This window comes from Martes martes (genome assembly GCF_963455335.1).
Source record: "Martes martes genome assembly, chromosome: 1".
In the NCBI taxonomy this organism is placed as follows: domain Eukaryota; kingdom Metazoa; phylum Chordata; class Mammalia; order Carnivora; family Mustelidae; genus Martes; species Martes martes.
In genome coordinates this window covers 8,292,461-8,320,228 of record NC_137888.1, presented here as the reverse complement: position 1 = coordinate 8,320,228, position 27,768 = coordinate 8,292,461, and the positions used below count along the sequence as shown (strand labels likewise).

General features: G+C 49.4%; 2 protein-coding genes across 2 annotated transcripts in view; one reads left to right on the top strand and one right to left on the bottom strand.

Annotated features, from left to right (window-relative positions):
- SIM2 (SIM bHLH transcription factor 2) overlaps positions 1-5,664 on the top strand; it is a gene marked incomplete at both ends in the record, with an annotated part of 50,404 nt that extends 44,740 nt beyond the window's left edge. Inside the window, 3 exons of the mRNA XM_080816386.1 lie at positions 1,554-1,722; positions 2,549-2,957; positions 5,210-5,664. Coding sequence (XP_080672512.1) covers positions 1,554-1,722; positions 2,549-2,957; positions 5,210-5,664 — 1,033 coding nt within the window. The remainder of the gene's footprint in view (positions 1-1,553; positions 1,723-2,548; positions 2,958-5,209) is intronic.
- A 4,708-nt stretch (positions 5,665-10,372) lies between these two features.
- The window catches only part of HLCS (holocarboxylase synthetase), a 210,290-nt gene continuing 192,894 nt past the window's right edge, over positions 10,373-27,768 (bottom strand). Inside the window, exons 7-11 of the mRNA XM_080800458.1 lie at positions 23,931-23,998; positions 22,310-22,470; positions 16,929-17,043; positions 14,267-14,480; positions 10,373-12,126 (exon numbers count right to left, since the gene is read on the bottom strand). Coding sequence (XP_080656584.1) covers positions 11,955-12,126; positions 14,267-14,480; positions 16,929-17,043; positions 22,310-22,470; positions 23,931-23,998 — 730 coding nt within the window. The 3' untranslated portion in view covers positions 10,373-11,954. The remainder of the gene's footprint in view (positions 12,127-14,266; positions 14,481-16,928; positions 17,044-22,309; positions 22,471-23,930; positions 23,999-27,768) is intronic.

The window sequence follows — 27,768 nt, the reverse complement described above, 5'->3', positions numbered from 1 at the left end:
TCGCTCCCTCTCTCTCTCTCTCTTTCCAAAACTGTTCATTTGTCTCCTGTTTTGTTTTTATTTGAACAATCTGTTTGTTTGGGAAGGGCCAAACTATTTCTGTACTCAGCACGGAGAGCCAGGCGCTGGGCATTGGGTGAACGCTGGAAAGGGAGCCCTGCCCCAGGCACAGCCGAAGATCAGATCACAGAGACCAGCTGTGGGGGGGGGGGCAGGGGCAGGGGGCAGGTGCCCTTGCCCTCCATCTTGCACAGAACGTATAGGCGATGTACCTCCGGGACCAGGAATATGAATTTATGCTCTTTGTGCCCACAAATGTCGGGGTCATCTTGCGTGCTCCTGCCATGCGGGACAGGAGATATCTCACATCTTTTCCTGTCTTTCTGGATAGCCCATTGCAGATAATGATGAGTGTTTGGCCCCTTTAAAAATTCCCGAAGGTCAAGTTCAGTTGCATATACTTTTTTAAGAAAGATTTTATTTATTTATTTGACAGAGAGAGAGAGAGATATCACAAGTAGGCAGAGAGGCAGGCAGAGAGAGAGAGGAGGAAGCAGGCTCCCCGCTGAGCAGCGAGCCCGATGCGGGGCTCGATCCCAGGACCCTGGGATCATGACCTGAACCGAAGGCAGAGGCTTTAACCCACGGAGCCACCCAGGCGCCCCATCAGTTGCATATACTTTCAAGACCATTAGGCACAGCAGGACATGGGTCTCCCTGGGACCGTATATTACTGTGGACCCACCATGGCTGCTGTATGTGAAATCACCTGTACCCAGCTCTGGCCCTGAACTTGATGTCCAGGCCGTCCCCCAGCCCCACCCGGAACAAGGTCCTAAGTGTGCTCTAGAGCAGGAAGGATTTAGGCTCTCAGATCTTTCATAGAATGATTGCCAGGTCGCTGGTTTCTTGATTTTGTTTTTGGTTTTGTTTTTGATTTTTTAGAACTAGAGGTGAGTTTAACAAAACTGTAGGGAGGAAAGCATTTTGGCCTCTTCATGATTTTTCCTAAGCAGCCAAGTGTGGGCTGGTACTCTGGGCAGCTTCCTCACCCCCTCCAACCATGAACATGACATTGCTGAGTTAGCTTTTCAGAGCACAAACTGGTGCCCGTTGTGGAAATGGGCGAGGCTGGCAGTCAGGCTCCTGGACCCTTGGTGGTCCCCCACCCACGCCTCCCTGGGTGCTAACTGAATGATAAGTAGTGCTTCTGTCCTTTCCTTCTGCCCTGACACACTTTCTCATGGCCCACCGTGTCCCTGGGAAACGTGTTTGGGAGCTACAGGATGGGAGAGCGCTAAGTGACACACGCCCCCCCCGCCACCCCGCTCTTCCTGCCACATAACACTGACCTCACGGCATTGCCCAAGCCTTCAGGGGGGCTTTTCTCACCAGGGTGGGCTGCTCTCTGCTCAAGTCCTGTCCCACCCAACCTCAGTGATCCCCTGTGCTAGAGGTCCGGGAACGCACACACTCGGGGGCTGGGGCCAGGGAAGCCGCCCTTCCCCCCCCCCAGCCCGCTGGACAGGACTTGTCCTGCTTTTGCTTCTCAGGGAGATCGAGTACAAGGAACTGCAGCTGTCCCTGGACCAGGTGTCTACGTCCAAGTGCCAGGACTCCTGGAGGACTGCCTTGTCTACCTCACAAGAAACTAGGAAATTAGCTAAACCCAAAAACACGAAGATGAAGACAAAGCTGAGAACAAACCCTTACCCCCCGCAGGTAACCCGGGGGAGCTGCTGGGGCGGGTGCAGCAGGCACCGGCCGGGGGTGGGTGAGGGTGCTCAGGACCACCAGCCCGTCGGAGAACGCCGAGCCTCTGACCGCAGAGCGGGTCTCCCGGCCCAGAAGTTTCCCTGTGGAGTGTGGGCAAGTCCCCTGGGGATGTCCCGGGCACTTGGCAGAGACACAGCCTAGAGGCACATGAAACTAACATCTGGGAGGGCTCGTGAGGTCTGGGAAAAAAAGACTAAATGAGGAAGGCACATCCGCTTGCTGGAATCCATGTTAAGGTGGCTTAGCGCATTGTGTTTCCATAGCATTTTTTTTCCTTTTTTATTTTATTTTATTTATTTATTTGACAGAGAGCGAGCGAGAGAGGGAACACAAGCAGGGGGAGCGGGAGGGGGAGAAGCAGGCTTCCCACTGGACAGGGAGCCCGATGGAGGGCTTGATCCCCGCACCTTGGGATCATGACCTGAGCTGAAGGCAGTTGCTTAACGACTGAGTTAGCCAGGCTCTCCTTTTTTTTTTTTTTTTTTCAAATGTAGTTTGTAACCTCTAATAGAAAGTGTGTGTGTGTGTGTGTGTGTGTGTGTGTGTGTGTGTGTGTGTGTGTGTATGTGGCATGTGGTCAGCTCGGGCTCGGGAGACCTCCTCCCACACAGGGACTGGGTCACTGTGTACCGCTGACTATGCACCTGTCCCCAGTGGGGCCTCCCTGCTGCGGCCGCGCCCAGGGATGCAACTAAGTCCTAGAGGGTGGGGTCTGGTGAGGCCGGAGGGCAGTCTCTCACCGGCCCCTTCATCGGTCTTCTTTCCCATGCAGCAATACAGCTCGTTCCAAATGGACAAACTGGAATGCAGCCAGCTGGGAAACTGGAGAGCCAGCCCCCCGGCGAGCGCCCCGGCACCCCCAGAACAGCAGCTCCATTCAGAAAGCAGCGACCTTTTGTACGCCCCATCCTACAGCCTGCCCTTCTCCTACCATTATGGACACTTCCCTCTGGACTCTCACGTCTTTAGCAGCAAAAAGCCAATGTTGCCGGCCAAATTTGGGCAGCCCCAAGGATCCCCGTGTGAGGTGGCACGCTTTTTCCTGAGCACTCTGCCAGCCAGTGGTGAATGCCAGTGGCATTACGCCAACCCCCTAGTGCCTAGCAGCCCGACTCCAGCTAAAAGCCTTTCTGAGCCGCCACTGAACACTGCTCGGCACAGCCTTGTGCCAAACTACGAAGGTGGGTCATGTTTGCACGAGGGGAGGGGGCAGGACTGTGAACAGCGGCGGTGCTGGCGGTGGGTGGCAAATGGAAAAAGGATCCTCACACTTTGGGCCAACTTTTCCTTTTTCTGCTCGTAAGTAGGAGTTGCTACACTTTCCTGCTCTCAATGACAGGAGCTTCACGAGAGGGAGAGAAGCAGGGTGACCGAGTCCGTGTGCCTCTCGTGGCACCGGTGACAGCATAGAGGGCAGAGGAACCCAGGAGTTCAGCCACCCTGCATAGAAACCCTGGCCTCATTTGCTCCCCAAGAGGGAGACAGAGTGATTTTCAAACCCAGTTCCTGGGTTTGAGAATGCTGCAACCGCAGTTATTTTACAAGATTACTCTCCCACTCCACCCCAAAATGAATATGGGACGCTGCTGGTTTGCTTCCCAAGCCAGTTTTCAAAATGTGGAAAACAGTGGTGAAAACTCCTGAGCTCAAAGACAGAAATGTCACTCACCAACCCAGGGCAGATAACGTAAACACTCCATGACTCAGTTTCTTCATCTGTAAAATGGGATCATAACCCATGCGATATGCCTGCTACCCCAGGGATTGGCACACAATAGGTGCCTGGCCAGCACCAGTGGTTCAACAACAGAGAGAGAGGAGTGGCCCCTCCCCCAGCCCTTCCTGGTCGCAGACAAGCAAATGTCCTCCGTGGATGTGCCATCAGCGTCCCCAGGCCCAGACAGACTCCTGTTTGCTCACTGGACCAACCCCAGGCAGAGGGTAGGCAGGGGTTAGGAGATAGCTGCGAGAGGTACACTCCTGTTTTATGCAGAACTAACTACTGCTCAGAGGGTAGCCCACGATGGTGCGAATTTCCTGCAGTGACTCCTACATTTGGGGTAAATGTGACATACTCAGAAAAGAAACACCTGCCTCAAGAGGAGAGCTTTTTGGAGCCCCCTCCTTCCCCTCTAACTTTCTCTCTTTGGAAGTAGGTAGGGCTCTGTTTCTCCTCGGGTTGCTTGGGGGAGTCTCTTGCTCAGACTCTGTCTTTACAAGGCTGAGACACATTTTTTCCTCTAAACCTGAGAAGAGGGGTAGATTGTAGGAGAAAGCGAACCATGTTGGAGATTACTAGGACATGTTTTTCCGAAGTAGGCAGCTTAGAAAAGAACACACCAGCGACTAGGGCAATGCAAACCTGCCTTCTGGTGTGGGCCAGTGCTTGGAGCCACCAGGTCCTCAGTTTTGGACAGACAGCAGACAGCGCACGGGGTCGTTCCAATAACCAAGGAAGGGATTTCCCCCAATGACCAGAAAGGCAAAGCTAGGAGGGTTGGTAACAGCTGAAAGTATTATTCACTTGAGATTGATCTGAAAGAATTCTTTTTGTTTGGCCAATGATATAACCAACACACAGTATCATATATATTTTTAAATTGCTATTTTGAAAGTGAAAGAGGTTAATAAGGAGCTCATTTGTCATATCCTTGGTAAAAATGGGCCAAATTTGGGGGCAATTCGTGATCTACTTCCTAGTCTTCTTTGATATTAAAGGAAGACAAAGTTTGTCTTAAAGGAAAAAAAACAAACCAAAAAACCAAGCACAGGGAGCTAATTGATTGCGGGCACCTGACTGGTGAGGGTGGTTATGACCTTTAGTTAGGACAGCACTAAAAGGAGGAGGCGTGATTACCACCCACTCTCCCCCACTGAGGGCTAAGCAGCAAAAAAAAAAAAAAAAAAAAAGGCGTAATAAAGAGAAAAAAACAGGGTTGGCTGGGGGCGCCTTACCCGGCAGGCAGTGGAAGTCTCCAGACCAACGCTGTGCAATATGGTAGCCAGTAGCCACGTGCCGCTCTCGCGCACGGAAATGTGGCCCGGGCACCGAGAGGTGCTGCTGCGGGCGCGCGGCACTTCGAAGACAGAAACAAAGAATCAAGTATCTCGGTCATTTAAGGGTATTGATTCCACGTGAGAAGAACCTGTCGGATACGTGCCATTTACACTGAGCAGCGGTTTCCGCGAATTCCACCTGTGCCTCTCCGCGCGGGAGCGCGACCTCCGGAGCGCGGCAGTGGGCGGCCTGCACTGGACAGCGCGGGCCCGGGCGCACAGGGGAAGGGGTCCAGGCGGCCGCGGGGGGGCGGAGCGCGCAGCGGGGGACCGGGGGGTGGTGGTGGCGGCGTCCGGATCCGCCGGGTTGGTGCTGCTTTGGGCAGGTTCCCTTCCTCCCCCGCGCGGGCGTCTAACGTGTCGCCTGTCCCCGCAGCGCCCGCCACCGCCGCCGCCGCGCGCAGGTTCGGCGAGGACACCGCGCCGCCGCCGCCACCGCCGCCGCCGCCGAGCTTCCCGAGCTGCGGCCACTACCGCGAGGAGCCCGCGCTGGGCCCGGCCAAGGCCGCCCGCCAGGCCGCCCGGGACGGGGCGCGGCTGGCGCTGGCCCGCGCGGCGCCGGACTGCTGCGCGCCGCCGGCCCCCGAGCCCCCGGGCGCGCCTGCGCAGCTGCCCTTCGTGCTGCTCAACTACCACCGCGTGCTGGCCCGGCGCGGGCCGCTGGGGGGCGCTGCGCCCGGCGGGCCCGCTCTCGCCTGCGGCCCCGGCGCCCCCGAGACGGCGGCCGGCGCGCTGCGGCCCCGGCCCCCCGGCCCCGCCGCCGCCTCGCCGCCCGGCGCGCCGCTGCCGCACTACCTGGGCGCCTCGGTCATCATCACCAACGGCAGGTGACGTCGCGCAGGGCTGCCCGCAGGGAGAAGCCATAGGCCAGGCCTCGGGCTCCTGTTCTCCAGAGCGCAGCCGAGTGGCGAGGGGCGAGCTGCAGACGCACGGTTTAAATTAATTTATGCAGAGACGACTATTTTACTAGAACTCCGCGGCCGCCTTCTAGATTTTTACGTAGATCCCGCAAACGCCGGTGCAGGGGACTGCGGCGCGGCCCGAGGCCGGGGGAGAAGGGCCCGCCGGACCTTTGTCCTCCAAGAGCCGGGCCCCCAAGGGGCGGGGCTGAGCGCCCCCCGCGTCCCGCGTGGGACCCCAGACTACCCCGTCGCGGGGAGACTCGGGTGCCCCACCTTGCCATCGGGCTCGCGCGCCTCGGCTCGTCCCCGGTGCTCAGTAGCCGTCCCGCCGGGGGACCGGAGGAGCTCCCACCCCGCGGAGAGCCCCCCCCCCTAGAGCGGAGAGCCCCCCCCATGCGGTGAGACGCGCCTGGCGGTGGCCCCCCCGGAAGGAGGAGGCCTCCGGAACTCCGCGCTCCTGGCGTCTTAAGGCAGGGTGTGACGACTGAAGTCCCGCGCATCGACGACAACTCTGACTTCGCAGGTCATTCACGAGTCTCATTAGAAGTTGTCGTTTTAATTTAAGCCTTTTCTCAGTACAAACATCATCAAGCCGAGACCAAGGGGGTGAAGGCACGTGGGGGTGCCCCATAAGCACGTTCATGAGCTTTCAATTCCTCCCAAGCCCTATGAATTCTCAATACCACCAAGAATAGCACCTTCCGAATAGATGGAATAGGCATTAAATGCAGAACTAGAGAGAGCCAGGTGTTTTCTGAGAATGACACGTTGGATGATGAGGTGCCCAAGGCCACTGGCTACCCCTGTCGGGTTTGATTACGAGGCAGCATCCCTGTGGCCCACACAGACCTGTAATTCCCTAGGCTCGGGTTTGCTACAAGTAATGCTAATAAAGTTAGTTAAATTGCATGTGCAATATGGAAAATTGTCAATGGACTGCGCCCTCGTGGAAGAAAGCTCGCTAGAGGGATGGTATAAAAATGGTGTACACATTTTCTTCAGCATTTCCTGCATTTTCTGCATAGCAAAAAAAAAAAAAACCAAAAAAATAAAACCCTTGAACATGTCCTGTGTGTAACAGGTGAACAGAAATCCTTTTATAAAGCACCAGCAGTGTTTAAAAAATAAACTTCCCTTCATTTTTGTCTTTTATATTTTTGCTTCAAGATTTCACCATTTAAAAATCCCACCGTGCCTCTGAAATGGATTGGTGCATGGAACCACCGTCTTTCAATCTTTTCCACACTCTAAACACGCCCTCATCTCCCTGTTTCCAAAATGGGTTTCTTTCAGGAAACTCCGCGCCTTTCTGAGTGGAAAGAGTTTTCACAAATGTCTTTTTAAGTCCTCGTTCGCGAATCTAAGCGCACCTATATGTAATTGACTGTTTGCAAAATCTGAGATGATTGCTTGCCAACCTGGTGTCACACTGAGGGTCTGACTCATTCTTAGGGCGTCAGGAGCCTTATGTAGGGGGTGACACTTGCAAATTTAGGAACATGAGTCTGTCCTGCAGCAAAGGGACTGAGTCATAAGCATCCACCTCCCTACTGCACTTAGCGATACCTCATGAGCAGCTCTTTGTGCACACAGAAAATAAGCCTGGGGTATTATTTTTTTATGCTCACAAGTCTTGTCATTAAACCAGGATTCCTGAAAGGTGCGGTTTGATGAGCAGATATCACCTGCCATTTTTCAATAAAGTACCACAAAATGCGTTTGTGTCTCTCTTGTTATTAATCATCGGGGGCTGTGTTCATGAGTAAATACAAACCGCGAAAGCTTTCGAGCAGCTTAGGTTACTGTGAAAAGATAAGACCATGATAAACTTGCAAATGATAACGTAAACAGTCTTAACAATGAGTGTGTGTGTACTTGAAAAATGAAACGTGTACTAGGGAAAACTTCCTTGTCTAAACAAACCTCGGGGTTTTCATAGCCTAGAACACGAAGGAAGATTCCTACGCAAGCCGGCTTCGGGGCAGCTCGGTGCAAAGTTAACAGGCGTTACCATGGCAACCTAATATTGTTACCTCCATCTTTAAGAGTCTGCACGTTTAAGCTGGGGATATCATTTCTTGACTTCTGTGAGGCTCTGGCAGGGGAAAAGGAAGCATTTTAAAAAATATGACTCTCTTTCACAAAAAAAGACAAAAAACTGTAGTGGGTCCTAACCCCTTGACAAAAATGCCAGATCAAAAGTATCTGAGAAACAAACCCAGTTCAACACTGGCCAGGCCCTCCAAGGGGCCTCCCAGGGAAAGGAATTCCTTTATGCTACTGGAAGCCCTTTCTAGAAAAGCCATTCCATTCATACCTTTGTAGAGAAGGGAACGGGGTGTGAAGAAGGCTGCTCTGGGGAAATCTGCAAGAGCTGGGTATTTTGCACCCCCTCACCCCCCACCCCTTTGTCCTTTTTAAAGACCTATGGCCGAGCCTTCCCCCATGGACCCTAAGGGCGGGAGAGGTTTATACAGTCAATGAATCCTATACAAAGTCTACCTGAAGTTGTAATTTTGTTGTAACTGTAAGACAGTTAAGGTACACTGTGGGGGCTGCTACAAATAAAATGGGATAAAAAGAACATTTTCAAATAAATGCCAGAAAATTAGAGTAGTTTAAAATCTTAGTGAATCGTACCCCTTGGGTTATTGAAAATGCATACTAAACTTAAGTATGATATATAAGGTTAAAATCTTGGGGGGGGGGGACTCAAAAGCTAAGCGGTTCTTATAAAAAAAAAAAGAGTAAGAACAATTCTACAAGAACAAAATCTGTTCGTATAGTAAATTTGTTGTTATATTAAATTTTTCAATTTAAAAATTTATATTAAATGGTTATATTAAATTTATTTCTCACCTCAGTTAAAAGGGGTCTTTTTTTTTAACTTTGGGTTTTGCTAACTTTCATTCTTTGGAGTAATAAGATTTCTCTTTTGTATGACACTTAATACATTTGTCAAAAATAAATCAAAAACAACAAAGAAAGCACCCAACTTCTCAATACTTAGAAATACATACATATTCCTTACTATGTAAAACTATTTATTTTGTAAAAATGTTTAAATATGAATAAAGATACTGTAACCAAAAGTAGTGGCCTATTTTGAAAAATGAAACTTGTGGTCAAAAGAACAATGAGCCCAGACTGTACAGAAAAATCTTAAAGTTTATTTTGGTAGACTTGCTTTTTATAGGCATTGGCTTAAAGTGATTACTTTTCTGAGACAGTTCTTTGGAAAAGGTAAAAATGCGAAGGTTTAAAATTTCAGATGTGCATAGTAATAACCCAGGAATGAGGATTCTCCCGTTCTGCCTGTTAGGAGCAGAGAGATCTTCCAGAATGCAAGCCGAAAATGTCCGCCTGTGTATCCTGAAGCTGCTGGATGAGGCTGGCTTCTCTCCCGGTTCCCAGGCTCGAGGGCAGGGGCAAGTACATAGGCCACCCCCGCGGGTGTATGGGGGGGCACGAACTGGAGGCTGCATGCCCCCCCATGTCTGTTCCCCACCCCCCACCCCCACTCACCCACTTTATCCCACATCGGGCCAAGTCTGCAGGAGCAAATCCCCACCGGCTGTTTCAGACCAGACACGAATCCTTCAACTTTGCCCAAGGTCAAGGGGCACTGCTTCAGCAGGGAAGGCCTTCTGGAAAATAAAATATGAACGAGGGAAAACTTTCTTGTGCATCTTCGGGGGCACTTTCCCACAGTTTCCCCTGAAATCTGCAGCCAACCCGCAAGGGAGGAGGTCTTGTTTTGTTTTGTTTTTACATAACCAGGTAGATGCTCAAGGGCAGCCTCTAAACTTGGGAGCAAATCTAGAGTCCTGGCGACGCATGCCAATCCTGAGTTCAGTTGCCATGTTTTAAAGACTAGGAAGAAAATGCAACGTTTCTGTTAAGACCTGAAAGTTCCTTGAGATCGGAGATGGCCGGGTGCCCGAAGACCCCTGATCCATGAGGGTAGTGTAGCAAGTAGATAATTTCCCTAATGCGAAGACCTCTAAGGAAGATGCTTTTATTCAGCTGTTCTCTAGGAAGCAGAATTTCATAAGTCTTTGGTTCACAGGAGGCAAGAGCGGGTTTATGGAAAACGTAGCATCTGCTTCGAGTCTCTATTTTGTCTCCCCCAAGACAACTGCGTGGCGGCACACGTAAGGAACAGTCTTGAAAGCACAGAGGCCAAGCCGTATGCCCGGAACATCTCCCATCTGCACTGACACGGCCACACATCATTAGTTTTAATTTACAGAAAGGAAATTAAATGATAACATTTTTCCCCCAAAGCAGAACTGTCTAGAACGGGACTTCAGCTTAAAACAAAACACAGCATGGTTTTCATTAAAGAACCCCCCAAAGAAATTCAAACAGTACCAATGGCAGAGCCCTGAGAGACGACTGGCCTTATATTACAAAGTTTGAGAAATGAAACTTGCAACATTAGCCTGGAAATCTTTCCTCCTGACGATATTGTGCAGATGCCCTCTCTAGGGTGAGTCCATTTGGTGATTCTAGGGGTGCTGTGGGCTTTGATTGAAACTTGTCACTAGTTCCAAACAAAGATTTGGACACTTAGGAGAGAGCAGTATTTTGGTATTTTTTGTTTTCATTTTTTTTGCGGGTTTTTTTTTTTTTTTTGAGAAAAATAATTCTAATGGAAGCCTTATTTGCAAAAATTACTTCTGAAGTTCTTTTAAAGTTACATTTCTAAAAAAACCCATATTGGGTTGGTGTACTTAAGCAAACATGCTGTTTTCCCCCCCTTCCTATGGTGCTGCCTACGCCTGGCTAAAGGTAGGCACATTTTATACTGAAAACCACAGTTTCTGGAATTAGCCCGACTGGAGGAAGCCGGTACTCGTGAACAATAAGGGGATTCTGCTCAAAGCTGAGAGCTCCATCCAGTTTTCCTTCCACTAATTTCAGCTGGGACTGGCAGGAAGAGAGAAAAGTGGGCAAAAAATCGGCCTTTTAAGGCTGAAAAGTAATGTGTCTGATTCCCAAGTTCAGCAGAAGATAGGAGTGACATGGAAAAAGCATGGAGTGCATCTGGAAATCGCAAATGCATATCAAAAGGTTTCCTTTCTTTTGTTCTTCCATGGAGACTTTTAGTGCATCGATCTTGAACATCTTCTTTTAAAGCTTCACACACACACACACACACACACACAGACACCCTCCCTCTTAAATGATGGTGTTCAGTATCAGTTGCATTATGTTTCTCGGCAATTTAGGGAAGGGGGGGCAAAAAAAATTATGACTTACAAATAAAATGCCACGTACATGTACATTCTGTACACCAAATGGTCTTTCCGGAATGCTCCAGATTTCAAAGTGAGCCTACAACGGGCTTAAAAGCTCCAAATCCTCCGTGGTGTGTGGGATGAGTGAGTCTTCTCTCCAGCTGCTGGGGCCCAATCATCCACCCCACAAGCACAGGAGCCTAATCATGGATCTTGAACTTGATCCCATCCCTTCAGAATCTGCAGTAATTCAAACTTACGAAAAAGCAGCTCATAGATTCAGGTCGAAGTAAGTAACCGATTTCCTCTACAAGGTCACTGCAACCATGCCGGGGACACCCATCTCGGGCACCGCTGCTGGACCGCCAAACCCCCGGGCTCAGAGTCAACGCTCTAGAAGTCTACCAACTCTTTTCTCATTAACAAAAAAATAAAATAGAACCACCACCAAGTGCCAACGTGTGTTCCTCTAGGAAAACCCCTCCCTGAATGCTCATAAAGGGTGTTACCAAACCTCTGCTCCATCACTGGCCTGGGCCTGGACGCTTTTTTTGATTGGTTTTTTAATAGTCTGGAGTGCAGGTCTTGGCTACTGGGGAAACAGCTGAATTATTCCGTTGCTGTTTTCCAAATAAAAACTTTTTTTTTTTTTTTTGCCAATAAACACACATCCAAGCCCAAGAGGGGAAAAGGATTTCGCACGTGCGGCCGTGCCTCACCTGAACTAAGTCTCCGCTTGCCATCCCTCCGCCCCAGAATGTCTGTGAGCGCCAAGGAAAGGGCAGCAGACAGATCAACACGAAGGAATGACGCGGGTTAATTGGAGGGAGGCCACTTTCGCTCACAACTCTAAAACCGTTTTCCAGATCCTCGGGCTAGGGAAGGGCGGCGGGAATGACCTGGAATGCTCGCTGGGGCGGCTCTGCGGGCCCTCTCGATGCCCAGGGGCAGCCCCCCCGCAGGCCCCCGGGGCCCACTACTGCTGTTTGGGGAGGATGAGGTTTCTCAGCATGTCGAAGGAGTTGCCGTCGGGATGCACGGTCACCACCCTGCCGTCCTTCTCCTCGACCTGAAGGAACCCGGAGTCATCCAGGCCGACTATCCACACCTCTGGCCCCTCCAGGCCTCCCAGGCGGACCCGCTGGCCACTGTGTGTGAGGAACAGCAGAGAGTCAGCGTAATGCAGCATCTGGAGACAGGTGGCTCAGTACTCACCCCTCCGGTGGTGGGGGGTGATGGGGAGGGGGTGGGTGGGAGAGAGAAAGCGCTTTGACTTTCACTGGTCCGGCCTGAACTGTTTCGCTAGCTACTGGAAGAATCAGGGGGATGGAACTCGGGATGGGAACTTCTACCAACGAGGGCAGCGTGGCCTTGCTCCTAATTCCGATCCTCTGACCATCCGGATGGTGATTTGTCCCACTTGCTCGCCCCATCCAGCACTTTAAAGAACCGCTGTGCCATTCCGTGTTTGGGCTGAGACTGGGGGAAAAGCAGTTGAGCTGGAAAGCGGATTTTCTAAAACAAAGCTGGTACCATCAACGGCAAGTTGAACTCAACTCTAACGCTGCTTCTTCTTCTTTTTTTTTTAATACAAGGCTGCATATTTTTTTTTTAAGATTTCATCTATTTATTTGACAGACAGCAATCACAAGTAGGCAGAGAGAGAGGAGGAAGCAGGCTCCCTGCCAAGCAGAGAGTCCGATGCGGGGCTTGATCCCAGGACCCTGGGATTATGACCTGAGCCTAAGGCAGAGGCTTAACCCACTGAGCCACCCAGGCGCCCCTAACACTGCTTCTTTTAATACTTTTTAAAAATACTTTCCAAATGCACCTGTTGAGTCACATCCCTGTTTCTAAAATAGAGGGTCCACCCCAGTGCCCCCCACCCCCCCCTTATTTTCATTTGGAAGAATTTTAAACCTACAGAAAAGTTGAAGACACAGGACAAGGACCCCAGAATCCCCCTTCGCTTATATTCACACCAACTAATAACATCTTCCCTATTTGCTTTCTCTTTTCATGCACACACACACACACATGCTTCTTTGCTGACGTTTAAAAATAAGTTGCAGGCATCATGACACTTTATACTTAAATACTTCAGCACGTACCTCCTAAGAACAATCTCCCACAAAACCAGAATGCGATTATCACCCTCGAGAAACCTAATCTCCATACAATAACATCTAGCAGATAGTTCATGTTTAAATTTCCCCATTGCCCCATTAGTATCATTTGTGGTGATTTCGGCCCATCCAGGATCTAATTATGAATCACATTTTACATTTAGTTGTCATGCCTCTTTACTCTCAAACAAACCTCTGAACTTTTTATTTTGTGTGTTTGAAGAACTGGACATTTCTGATGTGTTAGCGGCCTACTGGTATCCACCACGCTTCTCAGGCTCCAAGTGCCCACGGACCCCCTGGAGCACATGTTAAAACACGAATGTTCAGCCAGCCTCAGAGTTTCTGATTTAGGACGGTCCATTTCTAACAAGTTCCCAGGTGTGAGGGTGCTCCCACCCCCCCTGGGGGATCTCACTTTGAAAACGGTTGTTATCTAGAATGTTCTAGAATTTTTTTTTAAAAGAATGTTCTAGAATTTAACAAGTGTCTGTTTCCTCGAGTTAGGCTCCGCTTAAACATGCGGGAAAACTCTCAGGTGAGGCTGTATCCTGCCCACAGCATCCCACCAGCAGGCACAGGATGCCGGGCCCCACCCCTGGTATTGCTGGTGGTAACTCGCTCAACGTGGTGGATGCCAGTTTTCTCCATCAGAAAGGTAAAAAATAATTATCTAGGGGTGCCTGGGTGGCTCAGTGGGTTAAGCCTCTGCCTTCGGCTCAGGTCATGATCCCAGGGTCCTGGGATTGAGCCCCACTCAGGCTCTCTGCTCAGCAGGGAGCCTGCTTCCCTTCCTCTCTCTCTGCCTGCCTCTTTGTCTGCTTGTGATCTCTGTCAAGCATATAAATAAAATCTTTAAAAAAATTATCTAGGGGCACCTGAAGGGTATGGTCGGTTAAGCGTCCGACTCTTGGTGTTAGCTCAGGTCGTGATGACAGGATCGTGGGAGGGAGCCCCGTGCTGAGCTCCAAGCTTGGTGCAGAGTCTGCCTGAGACTCTCCCTTTCCCTCTGTGCCTCCCCCTGCTCGCATGTGCTCTCTCTCCAAAATAAATAAATCTTAAAAAAAATTATCTAGATCTGCGCTTAGTTTCCTGTTTTAGGATACTAAACAAGTCACTTAATAAAGACATTTTAAAAGGAGGAGGATGGGCGAGCACTGACCTGTGTACCCAATACTTATAATAAAGGGGAAGGACGCCATTGGGCCCTTTGTCCTGAAAGGTGTCGATCAGTTTCTCCAGCACAGTCACGGTTCTGGCGATGAGACCGTCGGTTCTTAAGGGCTTCAGCTCTGCCCTGTGTTGCTTGTTGTATTCTGTGATGAGATCATTGATGCAGATGGTGGGGTTGCTGTTACTCACGTTAAATCCACAGCCTACACAAAAACAGTAGAAAAACATGAGCGGCTCAACCTACTGAGGGCGTCGCACGTTCCTCCCAACCACCTGGAAGAAGTTCCAGCCTTTATCCCTGACTCTCTGCTTCCTTTCCCTCATTTCAATTTTACCATCTCTGGCCACTTAAAGAATGACTTACTGGGGCACCTGGGGCGGGGGATGCCGTTGGTTGAGTGCCCAACTCTCAGTTTCAGCTCAGGTCGTGATCTCAGAGTCATGAGATCGAGCCCCACGTGGGGCTTCACGCTCAGCACAGTGTCTGCTTAACGTTCTTTCTCCTTCTCCCTGTGCCCCACTCCCTGCGTCCTACTCTCGCTCTCTCCAATGAATAAATAAATCTTAAAAAAATAAATGAATGACTTGTGTCTTGGGACCATCTTCTTTCTCATTGTTCCTTTATTATCCTTGACCAAGGATTATCCTCGTCCACCCCAACCTTGCTGCGGATCGGTTTGGTGGGGGTGAGGGAACCCAGCCAGATTCGATTCAGTTAAACAGAAGCTCTGAATGGGGCAAAGCTCCTTGGAATGGCCTCTGAAACAGTGCTTCCTGGGGTCTCGCCAAGAACCGTGGCTCTGCACCGAGCCCAAGAGAAAGTAAAACCTCCCGTCTTTTCCGACTTGAATAACAAAACACATGCCTGAAAATACAGAATCTCCCTCAGGTCTTAAGGCGTAAACTCTGGATTCGGAGATTTCAAACCTTGGTCATGGCATAACCCTAGGACACATCCTTTCCTGCATGATCCTTGGAAGTCTTTGGTGCTAGGGTTACGCTGCTGGCAGGGGGCCAAGCCGTGTTCAGTGGCCCTTTCATAGGGCTCCTAACCCAGAGCTTCAGGAAAGGGAGTCACCAGCAGTGGGTCTGAATGGGCTCGTCTCCGCTGTTACCTAATACCGCCATCCTCTCCAGGAGAGTGGGAGTCTTTGAGAAGCCGAACCTCGGTTTTCGACAGGGCCCTCAATCAACCTCAAAGAGGTCTTCCGTAAGAAATGAAATACTGCAGGAACTAAGCAGTGAGACGCTCTTGTTTTCAGTGCCTCTGAGACAAAAATTCCCCAAATCCTCGCCTCCGACAGAATGATGACATTTACAAGAACGGTGGAGAACAGTATTCTTCGGAAGATGTTCTGGGCCATTTTCAGTGTGAAGGGAAGGACTGATGGGCCTCAGTTTTGGGGGGGGGGGTTGTTTTGTTTTGTTTTGTTTTTTTAATATGCTGGCTATTAAAATATAAAGCAATGTAAATTACATCTGGAAAAAGAGAGTAAGTAACTCTGGCAACAGGAAAGAATTGGCAATTCTTCATTTGTTCTCCAACAACACACAGTACTGGAGATTAAGGCATTCAATTAAGTGCATATGGTGCTGAAAAACCTCCCTTCTGTTCAGAAAATTCAGAGTCCTGGGGAAAACAGCCGCACTGACTACTGCCAACTCAGGCCATGTCTTTCCAAGGACAAGAGGGCACCCCTCCTGGGGACTGACTCTTTCCTCCTCTCCCCCATCACATCCCATGGCCTTAAGAATTGAAATAAAAACCATGAATTCCCCCTACAGGACCATGTTTCCTTTCCCCGACACTGACAGAAGCCATCCCCAGACCTCCTCGATATCTCTGGGCCCTGCTCTGGAACATTTGCATCTAGCCTAGTGAACGCATTTTAAAATGGGAAGCAGAGCGTGGAGGCTGAAGCGGCTGGCCCAGGATAACACTGCCAGTTGGTGGCAGAGCTGGAAACCAGCTTTGCACTTTCTGGCTGGTACTTCCCAAAGACACATCATCACACGTTTTCCCCATTACTCATTTCTGAACAGTAAGTTCTCCCGGACATTAGGGAGAAGTGGAGTGTCAGAGGGGCGGGAGCCCAAGAACTTCTGAAACTGTGTCTGCATCCTTCTTGCCTGATGTGGATGTGCTGAGGGGAAACGGGATTCTGCACCCGACCTTGACCAGCCTGGAGCGTCTTCTGAAGGTCAAATAACAAAAAACCAAAAAAAGTCCAAAAACCCACGCAACTTTTTCACGGCTGGGGAAGGTTCAATTGAGAATGCAAAAAGCACCAGCAGCCCCATCCTTGAAGTTAGCTTTCTTTTCTTATTACAGAATGGCATATTAAATGTTTATTTTTACCACTTCTAATTCGACAAGAAGCCGGCGTGTGGAGAAGTGCAGGAAAAAGCCTGTTTGATGTGGTACCGATTTGGTGGTTTCCATGGCCAGAGACAGGAACGCTAAACCTCTGGACGGGGCTTTCAACCAATCTGGCCTGTTTTGCATACATATTGTGCTCCGTAACTCAAGACTCAAAAGAAAAAGTAATCCCATACGATAATCCACTCCCCTCAAGGTAGTCATGTAGAAACCATTTTTATTTTTGTTTTTCTTCATCGAAAAATGTGGACGAAAGGCTTTCACAACTCACCAATGAGTATATAAAATGTTTCTCCCAAAAGCGTCGAGTTAACCAGAACTCCACCAAGCTTCATAAGGTCACTGTAATAAATATCGTTGGGCCATTTCACTCGTAGGTTGATATCCTAAAGGGAAATGTGCACGTTAATCAAGCCATCACGGGACACAAAGGGGCCGGGAGCGGTCATCCAGCTAAAAGGAAGATGAGTGGGAGACTCTGGAATCTTATGGAACATAGGATCTCATCCTTGCCTCTTGTTCTGACGGCCAGTCCCTTCTTTGGGGCAATCCAGTGGTCAAGGACCACCTTGGGGCCAGGAGAGAGACCTACAGATGATACCTGGCATAATAAATCTGGCATTCTCGCCACAGCCCCGCACTCTCCATTATCCCAGGTCAGTGGCAACCCCGAGCCCAGGAAGCCTAGTGGTGCCATTTACCCAATGGTATTTGCTCCCTTTCGGTCTCTGTGTCTCGTTTTGGTAATTCTCACATTTCAAACTTTGCAGCCTTTGTATGGTGATCTGTGATCTGTAATGACTGGCTGAAGGTTCCGATGATGGTGACCATTTTTTGGCCATAACGTATCTTTTAATCAAGGTATGTAAGTACACTGGTTTTTTGGACAGAATGCTATTACACACTTAATAGACCACGGTGTGGGGGTAAATGTGACTTTTATATGCCTCAGGAGACCAAAACTCTATTGTGGTGATCTGGAACCAAACCTACAATGTCTCCAAGGGGTCCCCGTGTCAACAGCCACCCCCACTGAGTGCCTACTGTGTGCGGGGGGCAGGGCACAGGGAGACAGAAATACGGTCAGGGTTCTTTTCCCTTAAGGAGCTCATGCTCAAGAGAGAAAGATGCCCCAAGTTAACCACTGTCACCAAGGGTGGGTAGAAATGTCTCACGTAGAATCCTAGAGAGATACAGAGAAAGAACCCAGTTCACCAGACTATCACCAAAGGCCTCAACCAATTGCCAACAGCCAACAGGTAAAAGAACGGATTTGTTCTGAGGCTCGCTGCCTCTCTGTCTGGAAGCAAACCTGGGCAGCCGTCCTGGGCCTCCCGGTCACGGTCACAGTGGAATGGTCCAAGGGCGGACACTGCCTTGAGCTGGGCCCCCACAACCTCCACCTCCTGCCACAACTCTTAAGCAGGGACACGGAGACTGGGTGAGACCCAGTGGATTCCGGAGCTGCCGGGCCTCTGGGGCCTGGGGCTGGGAGCCAGGTGGTGCCATGTGTGGGGAGAGGAAGAAAATCTGGATGACAGACACCCCGCGGAATAAACCAAAAGACGGCAGAGTATCAGGTGGCCTCCGATCCCACAAGGCTGGCTCTTCCTTCCCTGAGGGCCTGCCCAGCACCGAGCCCCACCTCAGCACTGGTCTGTAGATTACTTACACCAAACCCACGTGGGGGTACTAGTTTCACTTCTATTTAACAAGGAAGACACTGAAGCGGGGAGAGACTGGCCTGGCTTGCCTGAGGTTACACTCAGAAGCAGCAGAGCTGGGATTCGAACCCGGGGCTTTCTGATACCACCCCCCCACCCCACCCCAGGTGCTTAACAGTAGCTATGTAGCCTGCTGCAAGCAAGAAATTCGTTTCCTTCCCTCCAACAAAGCCTGCTTTGCACGGTGGCCAGATGGAATGCGCTTCTGTTCTTCAGAAGCTCCTCTGCCTTAGCAGAGCGCTCTAGGTGGGAGAAGAAATCAGAAGCACAAAAGAACAAAAGTGTAAGTAAGCGGAGAGTGTGCACCAGGACCTGTAACCGGCAGGGAGCTTCGTGGTTTTTTTCTGTGGTTGAACAGGGATCTCAATGGGGGTGCATTCTGCCACCTTGTCCCAGGGGACGCTGGGCAATACAGGCGGCGTTTCTGGTCACTCTCCCAGGTCCCTTTCTTTGTCCTCTCTTGCCCTTCCGGGTCCTCCCTGTGCCCAGCACAGTCCCTGCCCAGGCCTGGAAACCGCTCCCTCGGCACGGAAGCGGCAGCTCCGCTCTCCTCTGTGCTGGTCCTGCCCCTGGGCACCTGTTTTATTTCACATTTTTGGACCTAGTTAGTTAATGCTGCAGCTTACGAAATCGTGGGTTCTCGTGCAAGTAAACAATGCCCTCTACTTCAAGACGCAGAGAAAGGCTGCGTGCTTCTGTCTCACCATCTCAATCATTTATTCCAACAGCTGCAGCGGGCCTCCCAGGCATACAGCACCGTGTTAGGCCCTTTGCACGGGCAGAAAACTAATCCTGCGTTCAAGTCGCTGGTTACTTTACAGGAGATGGCACAGGGACAAGAATCACTCTGCTTCCGAGCGATCCGTGCGAGACACCAAAAAAGCAGCTCAGAACTGCAAAATGCCGAAAGGTTACTCAGAGGAGGGAGTTCGTAGCCAGAGGTTTCTGGTAATGGCACCGGAGCTGGGCCTCCCAGGGCAAACAGAACTTGCAGGTGCGGGGAGGACAGCAGAAGTAGGAATGTGGGGGTGGAGGCACCCAGCGGGGACCTCGCGGACAGAAGGAACGCGGGACAGACAGCAGGCAATGCAACTAGGGTTCTGGAAGGAACAGCAGGCGTTCCCGGGACACCAGCTCTGGTCCAGGGAGACGGGCATGATCTGTGTGCTGAGAGGGACATCTGGCCAAGGACATAAGCAAGGCAAACTCTATGCAACTGGGGCCTATTCCAACCATCCTGGAGCTGTACTATGTAGGCCAACAGCTCTGTCCAAAAGAAACACTAAGGGGGAGGGGAGGCTGGGGATGGGGTAACTGGGGGATGGGCATTAAGGGGGGCATGTGATGGAATGAGCACTGGGTGTTGTAGGCAACTGATGAGTCACTACATTCTACCCTGGAAACTAATAATACAATATATGTTCATTAAATTGAATTTAAATAAAAAATTTTAGAAAATACTAAGAAAGTAAATCCTAAAAGTTCTCATCACAAGGGGAGAAAATGCTTTTTGGGTGACTCTAGGAGGTGAAGGAGGTTAACTTGACGCGGTAATTAGTCCACAATATATGTATGCCAAGTCATTACGCTGCACACCTCAAATTTACACGGTAGAGTTTGTTAATTCTATCTCAGTAAAACTGAAAGTAAAATAAAACCAGAATAAACCCAATCCCAGACCAAAGTCACACCACACAGGTGAGACTGAGCTGCACAAATGCAGAAACAGGACAGGAACCTGGGTGGGAGCTCCTCAAGGAGGAGGTGGCGTACCCCCCCCCCCGCCACCCTCCTTCCCAGAGGGCAAGCTTCCCACCTCCCATCTCGCTGCCCACAACGCCTGGCATGGCCTCCCCGCCCAGGAGGCACTCAGAGAATGCTCGCTCAGTTAACATGCGAGGCTACAAGGTCATGATCAAAGCCAGGAAAAAGCTAAACAGACTTAAATTTTAAATTTTAGGGGCACCTGGGTGGCTCAGTGGGTTAAAGCCTCTGCTTTCGGCTCAGGCCATGATCCCAGGGCCCTGGGATCGAGCCCCGCATCGGGCTTTCTGCTCAGTGGGGAGCCTGTTTCCCCCTCTCTCTCTGCCTGCCTCTCTGCCTACTTGTGATCTCTGTCTGTCAAATAAATAAAAATAAAATCTTTAAAAAAATTTTTTTTAAATTTTATTTATATATTTTTTTCTTGTTTCCTACCATTTTTTAAATTTCCTTTTTTAAATTTAAAATCAATTAATTAACATAGAGTGTATTATTAGTTTCAGAGGTAGAGTTCAGTGATTCATCAGTCTTATTTAACCCCCAGTGCTCATTCATCACATGCCCTCCTTAATGTTCATCACCCAGTTACCTCTTCCCCCACCCCCTCCCATAATTTTATTTTTTTAAAGAAGATAATAATGCTTTATAATAGTTTGCATGAAATGATTAATACTGTTTTTTGCATGCTTTTCTTAATATTCTTCCTTTTTTAGAATATAATGCTTTATGATACATGAAATTGATAAATATTATTTTTTTGCATGTTTTTCTTAGCATTGTTCTTTTTTTAAAAAACTTATTTAAATTCAATTTAGTTAACATATAGTATATTCTTAGCTTCAGGAGTAGAATTTAGTGATTCATCAGTTGCATATAACACTCAGCGCTTGAGGGTTGCTGGAGGGGAATGGATGGGGGAATGGGGTAATTGGGTGATGGGCATTAAGGAGGGCACTTGATGTAAACTTTAAATTTTTAAAAAAGATTTTATTTATTTACTGGTCAGAGAGAGTGAGCGAGCACAAGGGGGAATGGCAGGCAGAGAAGCAGGCTCCCTGCTGAGCAGGGAGTCTGATGTGGGACTCGATCCCAGGACCCTGGGATCATGACCTGAGCCCAAGGCAGACGTTTAACCGACTGAGCCACCCAGGCAGCCCAATGTAAATTTTAAATTATTTTCCTAAGACTAATGAACCTGCTGCTAGGATTAAAAATATGTGCCCCACGACAGAACTTTATCTTCTCAACTGCCTTCTATGAGGCTGACCTGTGAAGGTGTGTGACAGCTGGAGGAGCCCAGGCCCTCCAGATATAGAGCGCAAGGATGCTGAATGCTGCTATAAATGTCACATTCCAGCGTGCGTGCCAGGGACTTGACGTGATCTGGGAAACATATCCCTAGTCCTACACACGGTGACCATGAGGCCACGACCACGTCGTATGGGAGGACAGCTTCCCTGTTAAACACGAGGTCAGGCCCCTTTCAAAGTCATGATCTTAGCCTCTTGCTTCAGGAATTAATACTATCATCGTGTTCAGCTTGATGCAAGAAATGTAGGTGGGAGGGAGGTTGGGGAGGAACCCCCTTTTGATATTCACATGAAATTCGTCTAAGAAAACTCTATTAATCGCCCTCCTCCTTGTCTCCTTACTAATTGATGCAGAAGCATCGATGGTAATGATGAAGCAGGCACCTCTGTCCCTACGGTGGGGAGCAGACACCCCAAATGAACCCCCATGTTTAACCTGGGCAGCCACAGACAAGAGCTGTTCTGCTGAGCACAGACGGTGCTAAATGAAGACAGGGAATGAGAAGGCTGTTTAGCTCCATACAATAAGCCTTTTCACCAGAAGACACAACAGTGTGGATGTCAGTCTGATGTGCTTCAGTTAAAGGAGCGGGGAGAAAAGGAGGTTTGCCCTAAGATGCTTGAGCAACCTGACAATAGCACAGAAAGGGAATTCTGGGAAATAAACCCATCCCGGTGAACCCAGAGCCACTCTAAGAGCTGACGGTGCTTTTAAAACTCCAGGAGCGAGCACTCTGCTGCCAGCTTTGCCAAGAGCAGCGTGCAACTCTACACGCAGGGGTCATCCGGACACATCCACACACCAACCCCAACTGAGATCTGCAGGGTGGGTATGAGGGCCGGCAGGTCTCACATACCTGGTACTCAGGGATGGATCTTACCGCCTCCACCACGGCCAGGGACATCAGATGCTGGACGAATGGGATCCTCTGTCCCAGCTGGGATCTCAGCGGGATGGAGATGAGCAGGGTGGACAGGGCGCACCCCAAGGGGCTCAGCCAAGCGTTCGCTCCCCGCCCTGGAACACAGAGGTCCCCATCAGGAAAGCGGCCACCTCGCCACGTGGACAGTCACATGCACAGTGCCTGAAAATGGGCCCCAGACTCAGAGCCCCACGTGTGATCAGCCCGCACTGATGAAGATGCTTGGAGGTTCTGGGGCTAACTCAAGAACAGAGAAGCGTTTTAAAGTCTGGTGCTGTGTTGCTGAACGGTTTCTGGTAAGTCATGGAGTGTTCTGCCTCAGTGAGCGGATCATTTACGCTTTGATGATTCAAAGTCCTACAGGGTCTGAACATGACTGTCAGCTTAATTGTCACCATCTGGTAATGCCGGCAAAAACAGAGACAGTGGGGAAACTGGGCCGGGTCTGTCCTGGTCCAGGAGAGGTCCTGGACACCACAGTTTAGAAGTGACCCGTATTGTGGTGATGGTCCCACAACCCTGTGAAAATATTAAAGACCTCAGAATTGTATACTTGAATTGGGAGAACTTTATGGTCTGTGAGTTACATCTCACTGTTATACAGGGGCGGGGGAAGAAAGGAAGCGGGCTTTAAAAAGCAATCTCTGATATTAACTCTCAGTTATTTTTCCTAAAATAGAAGAAAAGAAAATGCTCAAAATGAGAGGAAGTTCTTCTACATTCTTTTTTTTAACCACCATATTGAGCCCCCCCACCCACCCCAGCTTTGGATAAAATGAATTTTCTCTTTGAGTTATGTTCAAAAGACGTGTTCAAAGGAAAGAAGTGGAAAACAGTGAATTTCTTATTTCGTTCCTCCTTCTTAGAAAGGCATAAGAGCCTCTGAGAGTTAAAAGCACGTTTGGGTTGGCCTGGCACCATGGGGGCGGGGGCAGGGGGCCCAAGTGCCTCCGGCAGGACCACCGAGCACAGAGTCTGCTTGCGGTTGGACCCTGGGTGGATTCTGGGAGGATGCGGGCTCTCGTTTCCGAGGGTCAGCAGGTAGGGGAAGCTGGGAGCAGCTGTTGGCTTCTCTGCGGTCACTTTGTGAAGGGGCACTGACCACTGCTCATGGACTTTGCCGTGCGGCCGGGGTGGGGGCTGGCAGACGAAAAGGCTCTCCACGGGACACTCAACAGGGACCCAGAAGGCACCTCCCAGAGAACCTTCGGGCAAATAAATGTCTCTGTAACACAGTAACGATTCACACACTTGCAATGCTTACAATGTGTCTGAAAGAATTTACAAGATGTAGGTGTCGGAATGTTAAAAGCATCCCCAGCGAATGTCCCGCGATTAATAACCATCCCGGTTCAAGAGAAAGCTTTAATTGTACCAAGACTCGGCCTTCTGATCAGTTTCCCTCCCTCTTCCTCCATTTTCCGGGGTCTGAAAACAAGCACTCCTGACTTGAGTCTTCTCTGTGATCGCACACCCACTCAATCGGCAATCTGGCCACGAGAGTCACAGATTTTAGAAAACAGAACAACAGAAACGATAACAAAAGATGACTCACCTTTGCCCTGCGTTTGGCGGACTGCGATGGCTATTAACCCCATTTCCTGCGGGATCTCAAACATCAACCTGCAAACGGTGGGAAAGACTGGTCAGCCAGAACAGGGACACGACTGCGGAGCTTACGGACCCTGTTTGCACTCATCTGTGGACGTGTGTGGGGAAGAAAAGGGGCCATTTCCCGGGTCTCGAGGGCTGCTGACCCCATTTCCAGCCTCTGATAACAAAGGAGAAGAGACTAAGAAAATACCATTGAATCCAAAAAGAGTGGGGTTTGGGGTGCCTGCCTGAGCTGTTAGTTCATTTAAGATGTTTTTGATTTGGTGGCTCAGTCCTTAAGCGTCTGCCTTCGGCTCAGGTCATGATCCCAGGGTCCTGGGATCGAACCCCACATCAGGTTCCTTGCTCAACAGGAAGCCTGCATCCCCCTCTCCCACTCCCCCTGCTTGTGTTCCCTCTCTCGTGTGTCTCTCTGTCAAATAAATAAATAAAATCCTAAAAAAAAAAAAAAAAAGACGCTGTTCGATTCTATTTCTTTGGAATATCCTATCGAGACGTTCTTTCTTTCCCCCCTGATGTGGTGTCCCTTCTCCGAGTGACAACTAGCAGTTCCTGACATTTGTTTCTACTTACGGTGTGTTTCTGTCCGAACGCTAGAACATAATCATAACAGAAGTTTCTGATTATTCAGAAAGCCAATATGGTGGCAATAAAGCCGTTTAAAAGATACACTATCCCCTGAGAACTAATTATGTTTTAACTATAGTAAATAAATCTACACCTTCTGAGAAGTCCGAGAACCTTGGATCATTTCAGGCTTGAGTTCTGCTTTTAAAATGGTTTCATTTAAAAGAACGCAAACTTCCCTTTGGGGATAGGTAGGAAAGTGCCTTATATCTCCACCAAATGAGTCAACATTAACCTTTTTTTTTTCCTTCAGAAAAGGAAAGTGTGGGGGGCGGGGGGAAATCCCTCACACCGAGAATTTCCTCCCAGCTACTTTCTACATATTTTAACTCTGTGTTAGGAAGGCTTTCCTGTGCATTCCCAAAAGGTGCTGACCAGGTCCTGAGCGGGCATGGTTCGTGGTAGGATTTATGAAACAGAGCAAAAATCAGGTTGGTCCACTGTCTGTGCAGGTGCTGGGGACTCTCTGAAATACTTTTGGGGGAAGGAAGAGGCGGGGGAGGGAGGAGAGAGAGACAGAGAGATGGTATTTGTAGGAAGCTTCCAATAAGTTTCCAGGGTTCTACAGCACTCCCCGAGCCGAGGAGAAAGGGCCCTGAACCCCTGATCTGGTGGTTCTTCCGCTGCTCTCTGGGCTCAGGGTAGGGGGTGGGGGGGTCTACAAGGGGTAAGAGGAGAAACACACTTACGAGCAGGGAACAACAACACAGTGCCGCCCTGCGCACTGCCGGCCGGCAGAGCTCGGCACCGGTGTGTGCAGACCGTGATCACAGGGAGCCCAGAAGACCCCCTCGCTTGCTAAGAGGAGCCGGGCCACGTCAGGCGGGGGCGGTGGGTGCCACCGGCACGGGGCATTCCCAGCGAGCAGGCCGGCCGCCGTACGCGTGCCAAGCCCACTTTCATCGTGCAAGAAGCACAGCTCCAGAAGTATTTCTCTTGGACCCCATGAATAAGCCACTGAGACCGGCCGTTCTTGTACACTGTTGGGCTCCAAGAATAAAGCGTCCTTTTCTTGGGCTGGACCAGCGGAAAACAGAGAAGGAATCTTTGTCCGTGCAGGGACGTAACACTGTCTTCTTGGAGCCTCATGCTTTCCAGAAAGTTCCTTAAACCCCTCCCTCACCTGGGCTCCGAAGGCTGCGGGCAGCAGCTCATGCACTTTTCTAGGGGAGAGGGTGGGGGATGACTTAGCACGTTGCGAGCAGATTGCAAAAACCCTCTCAATGGCAGGCCATCTAGGATGTTCTTTAAATAAACACGTAGACAGTAGACAGTCGTGTGCACAGCCAAGGATGGTGATGGCGGAATTAGGCGAGGGGGTGGGGGGGTGGCTTAGAAACCAAACACAGACTTCTAGAACAAAGAGAAATGATTAAGGGAACATATGCAGTCAACTGCCGGAGGTTTGGCAGCAGTTAACAGGGCATATTGATGAGAAGACGGAGTTTGTGCAGCTGAAGGCCAAGAGGAAATTTCTGCAAGGAGGGGACAACGGGGGAGGGAGGTAATGCTCAGTTTGAGACAACTGGAGGCCGCCAGATTTATTTGCGCTATCTGAGATAACTCTAGGGGCCAAACCCCACGGCTCACGGTCAACAAAGAGGCATTTATGAACTTACGAATTTTGCATTTCTGAAAACGAAGTCGCTGGAGTTTGTTTTAGCAGAAAGGAGACAGCAGATAATGCCTTCCCATCCCGGCCTGGGGATGTTCTCACAAAAGGCAACAGAAAAAGGAAAAAAGGAAAAAAAAGAAAAGAAAGGAGGGGGTGATATAGCAACCGGGTCCCTGCCGCTGTGGAGTCTCTTTTCTGGTTTGCGAAGGATGTGGAATGAGAGGTTTCGGAGACCGGCGGATCCGTGCGCTCCCTCGAGTTTCCCAACGGGGCATGCGGGAAAAGGGCTCTGTCACTTTGCCAATGTGACCACTTTGGTTCCCGAGGACTTCACAGCAGCTAGTGGGTGCCCTGCCAACGGGAACACCCTCCATTTCACCAGGTGGTTGGAATAAACCTTAAAGAATTAAGACTAAGCTAGAGGACAGGCCAGTAGGAACGTGTGTGAAAATTCTGAATGAACAATTTAAATTCAGACCCAGGCGATCCATTTGGGGGGCATTCAAACCCAAGGAAACAGTCCACATTCCCCACGGTGCTACGAAAGTAAAAATGTGGGAATAACTTAAATGTTCAACAGGGAAACGTTGAGTACGTTGTGGCAGGTGAGGTCAACCGAATAATTCACGGTCATTAAAAATGATAGTTATGAGGAGCGTGTGGGAAGAAAGGCTTGCAACACTCTGCTAAATAAAAAAACCTAAATATACAAAACGACATATACTTTTATTCCAACTACATAAAACTCATAGAAAAGGGAGGGAGGGAGATTTATTTAAGCTTTATTTATTATTTATTAGGCCTTATTACGATGATTTAATTTTTTATTTATTTTTAATATTTTATTTATTTTTTTAAAAGATTTTATTTATTTATTTGACACACAGAGAGAGAGATCACAAGTAGGCAGAGAGGCGCCCCGATGATTTTTTATTTTAAAATTTCTTTAAGATGATTGGTTATCCTTAAAAATTATTCCAAAAAATTCTGGCAAAAAAAGCATGGCTTTTAATGTTTAGAGATATTATTAGTAATTAATTCTTCATAAATATTTCTAAGAAAAGAACTAAAAGATCTGCTTTAAAATTAAATAAGACAGGGGTGCCTGGGTGGCTCAGTGGGTTAAGCCTCTGCCTTCGGCTCAGGTCATGATCTCAGGGTCCTGGGATGGGCCTCTGCATTGGGCTCTCTGCTCAGCGGGGAGCCTGCTTCCCCCTCTCTCTCTGCCTGCCTCTCTGCCTACTTGTGATCTCTCTCTCTCTCAAATAAATAAATAAAATCTTTTTTAAAAATTAAATTAAATAAGACAGTAAGAGTTATCTATAGCACCCATTTTATTATGAGCAAGAGTGTATTTGATAGTATTAAGGAGTAGAAATTCTTAAAACCAATCTGTTCATTTACGTGCAACCAGAGCCTTAAAAATTTTACACCTTCTGACCCAGTGACCATCTTTCCAGGAATGCATCCTGAGCAGTATTCAGACAGGGATACAAAATAACTCAGGGGCACAACTGTTCATCACAGCCTCACAACG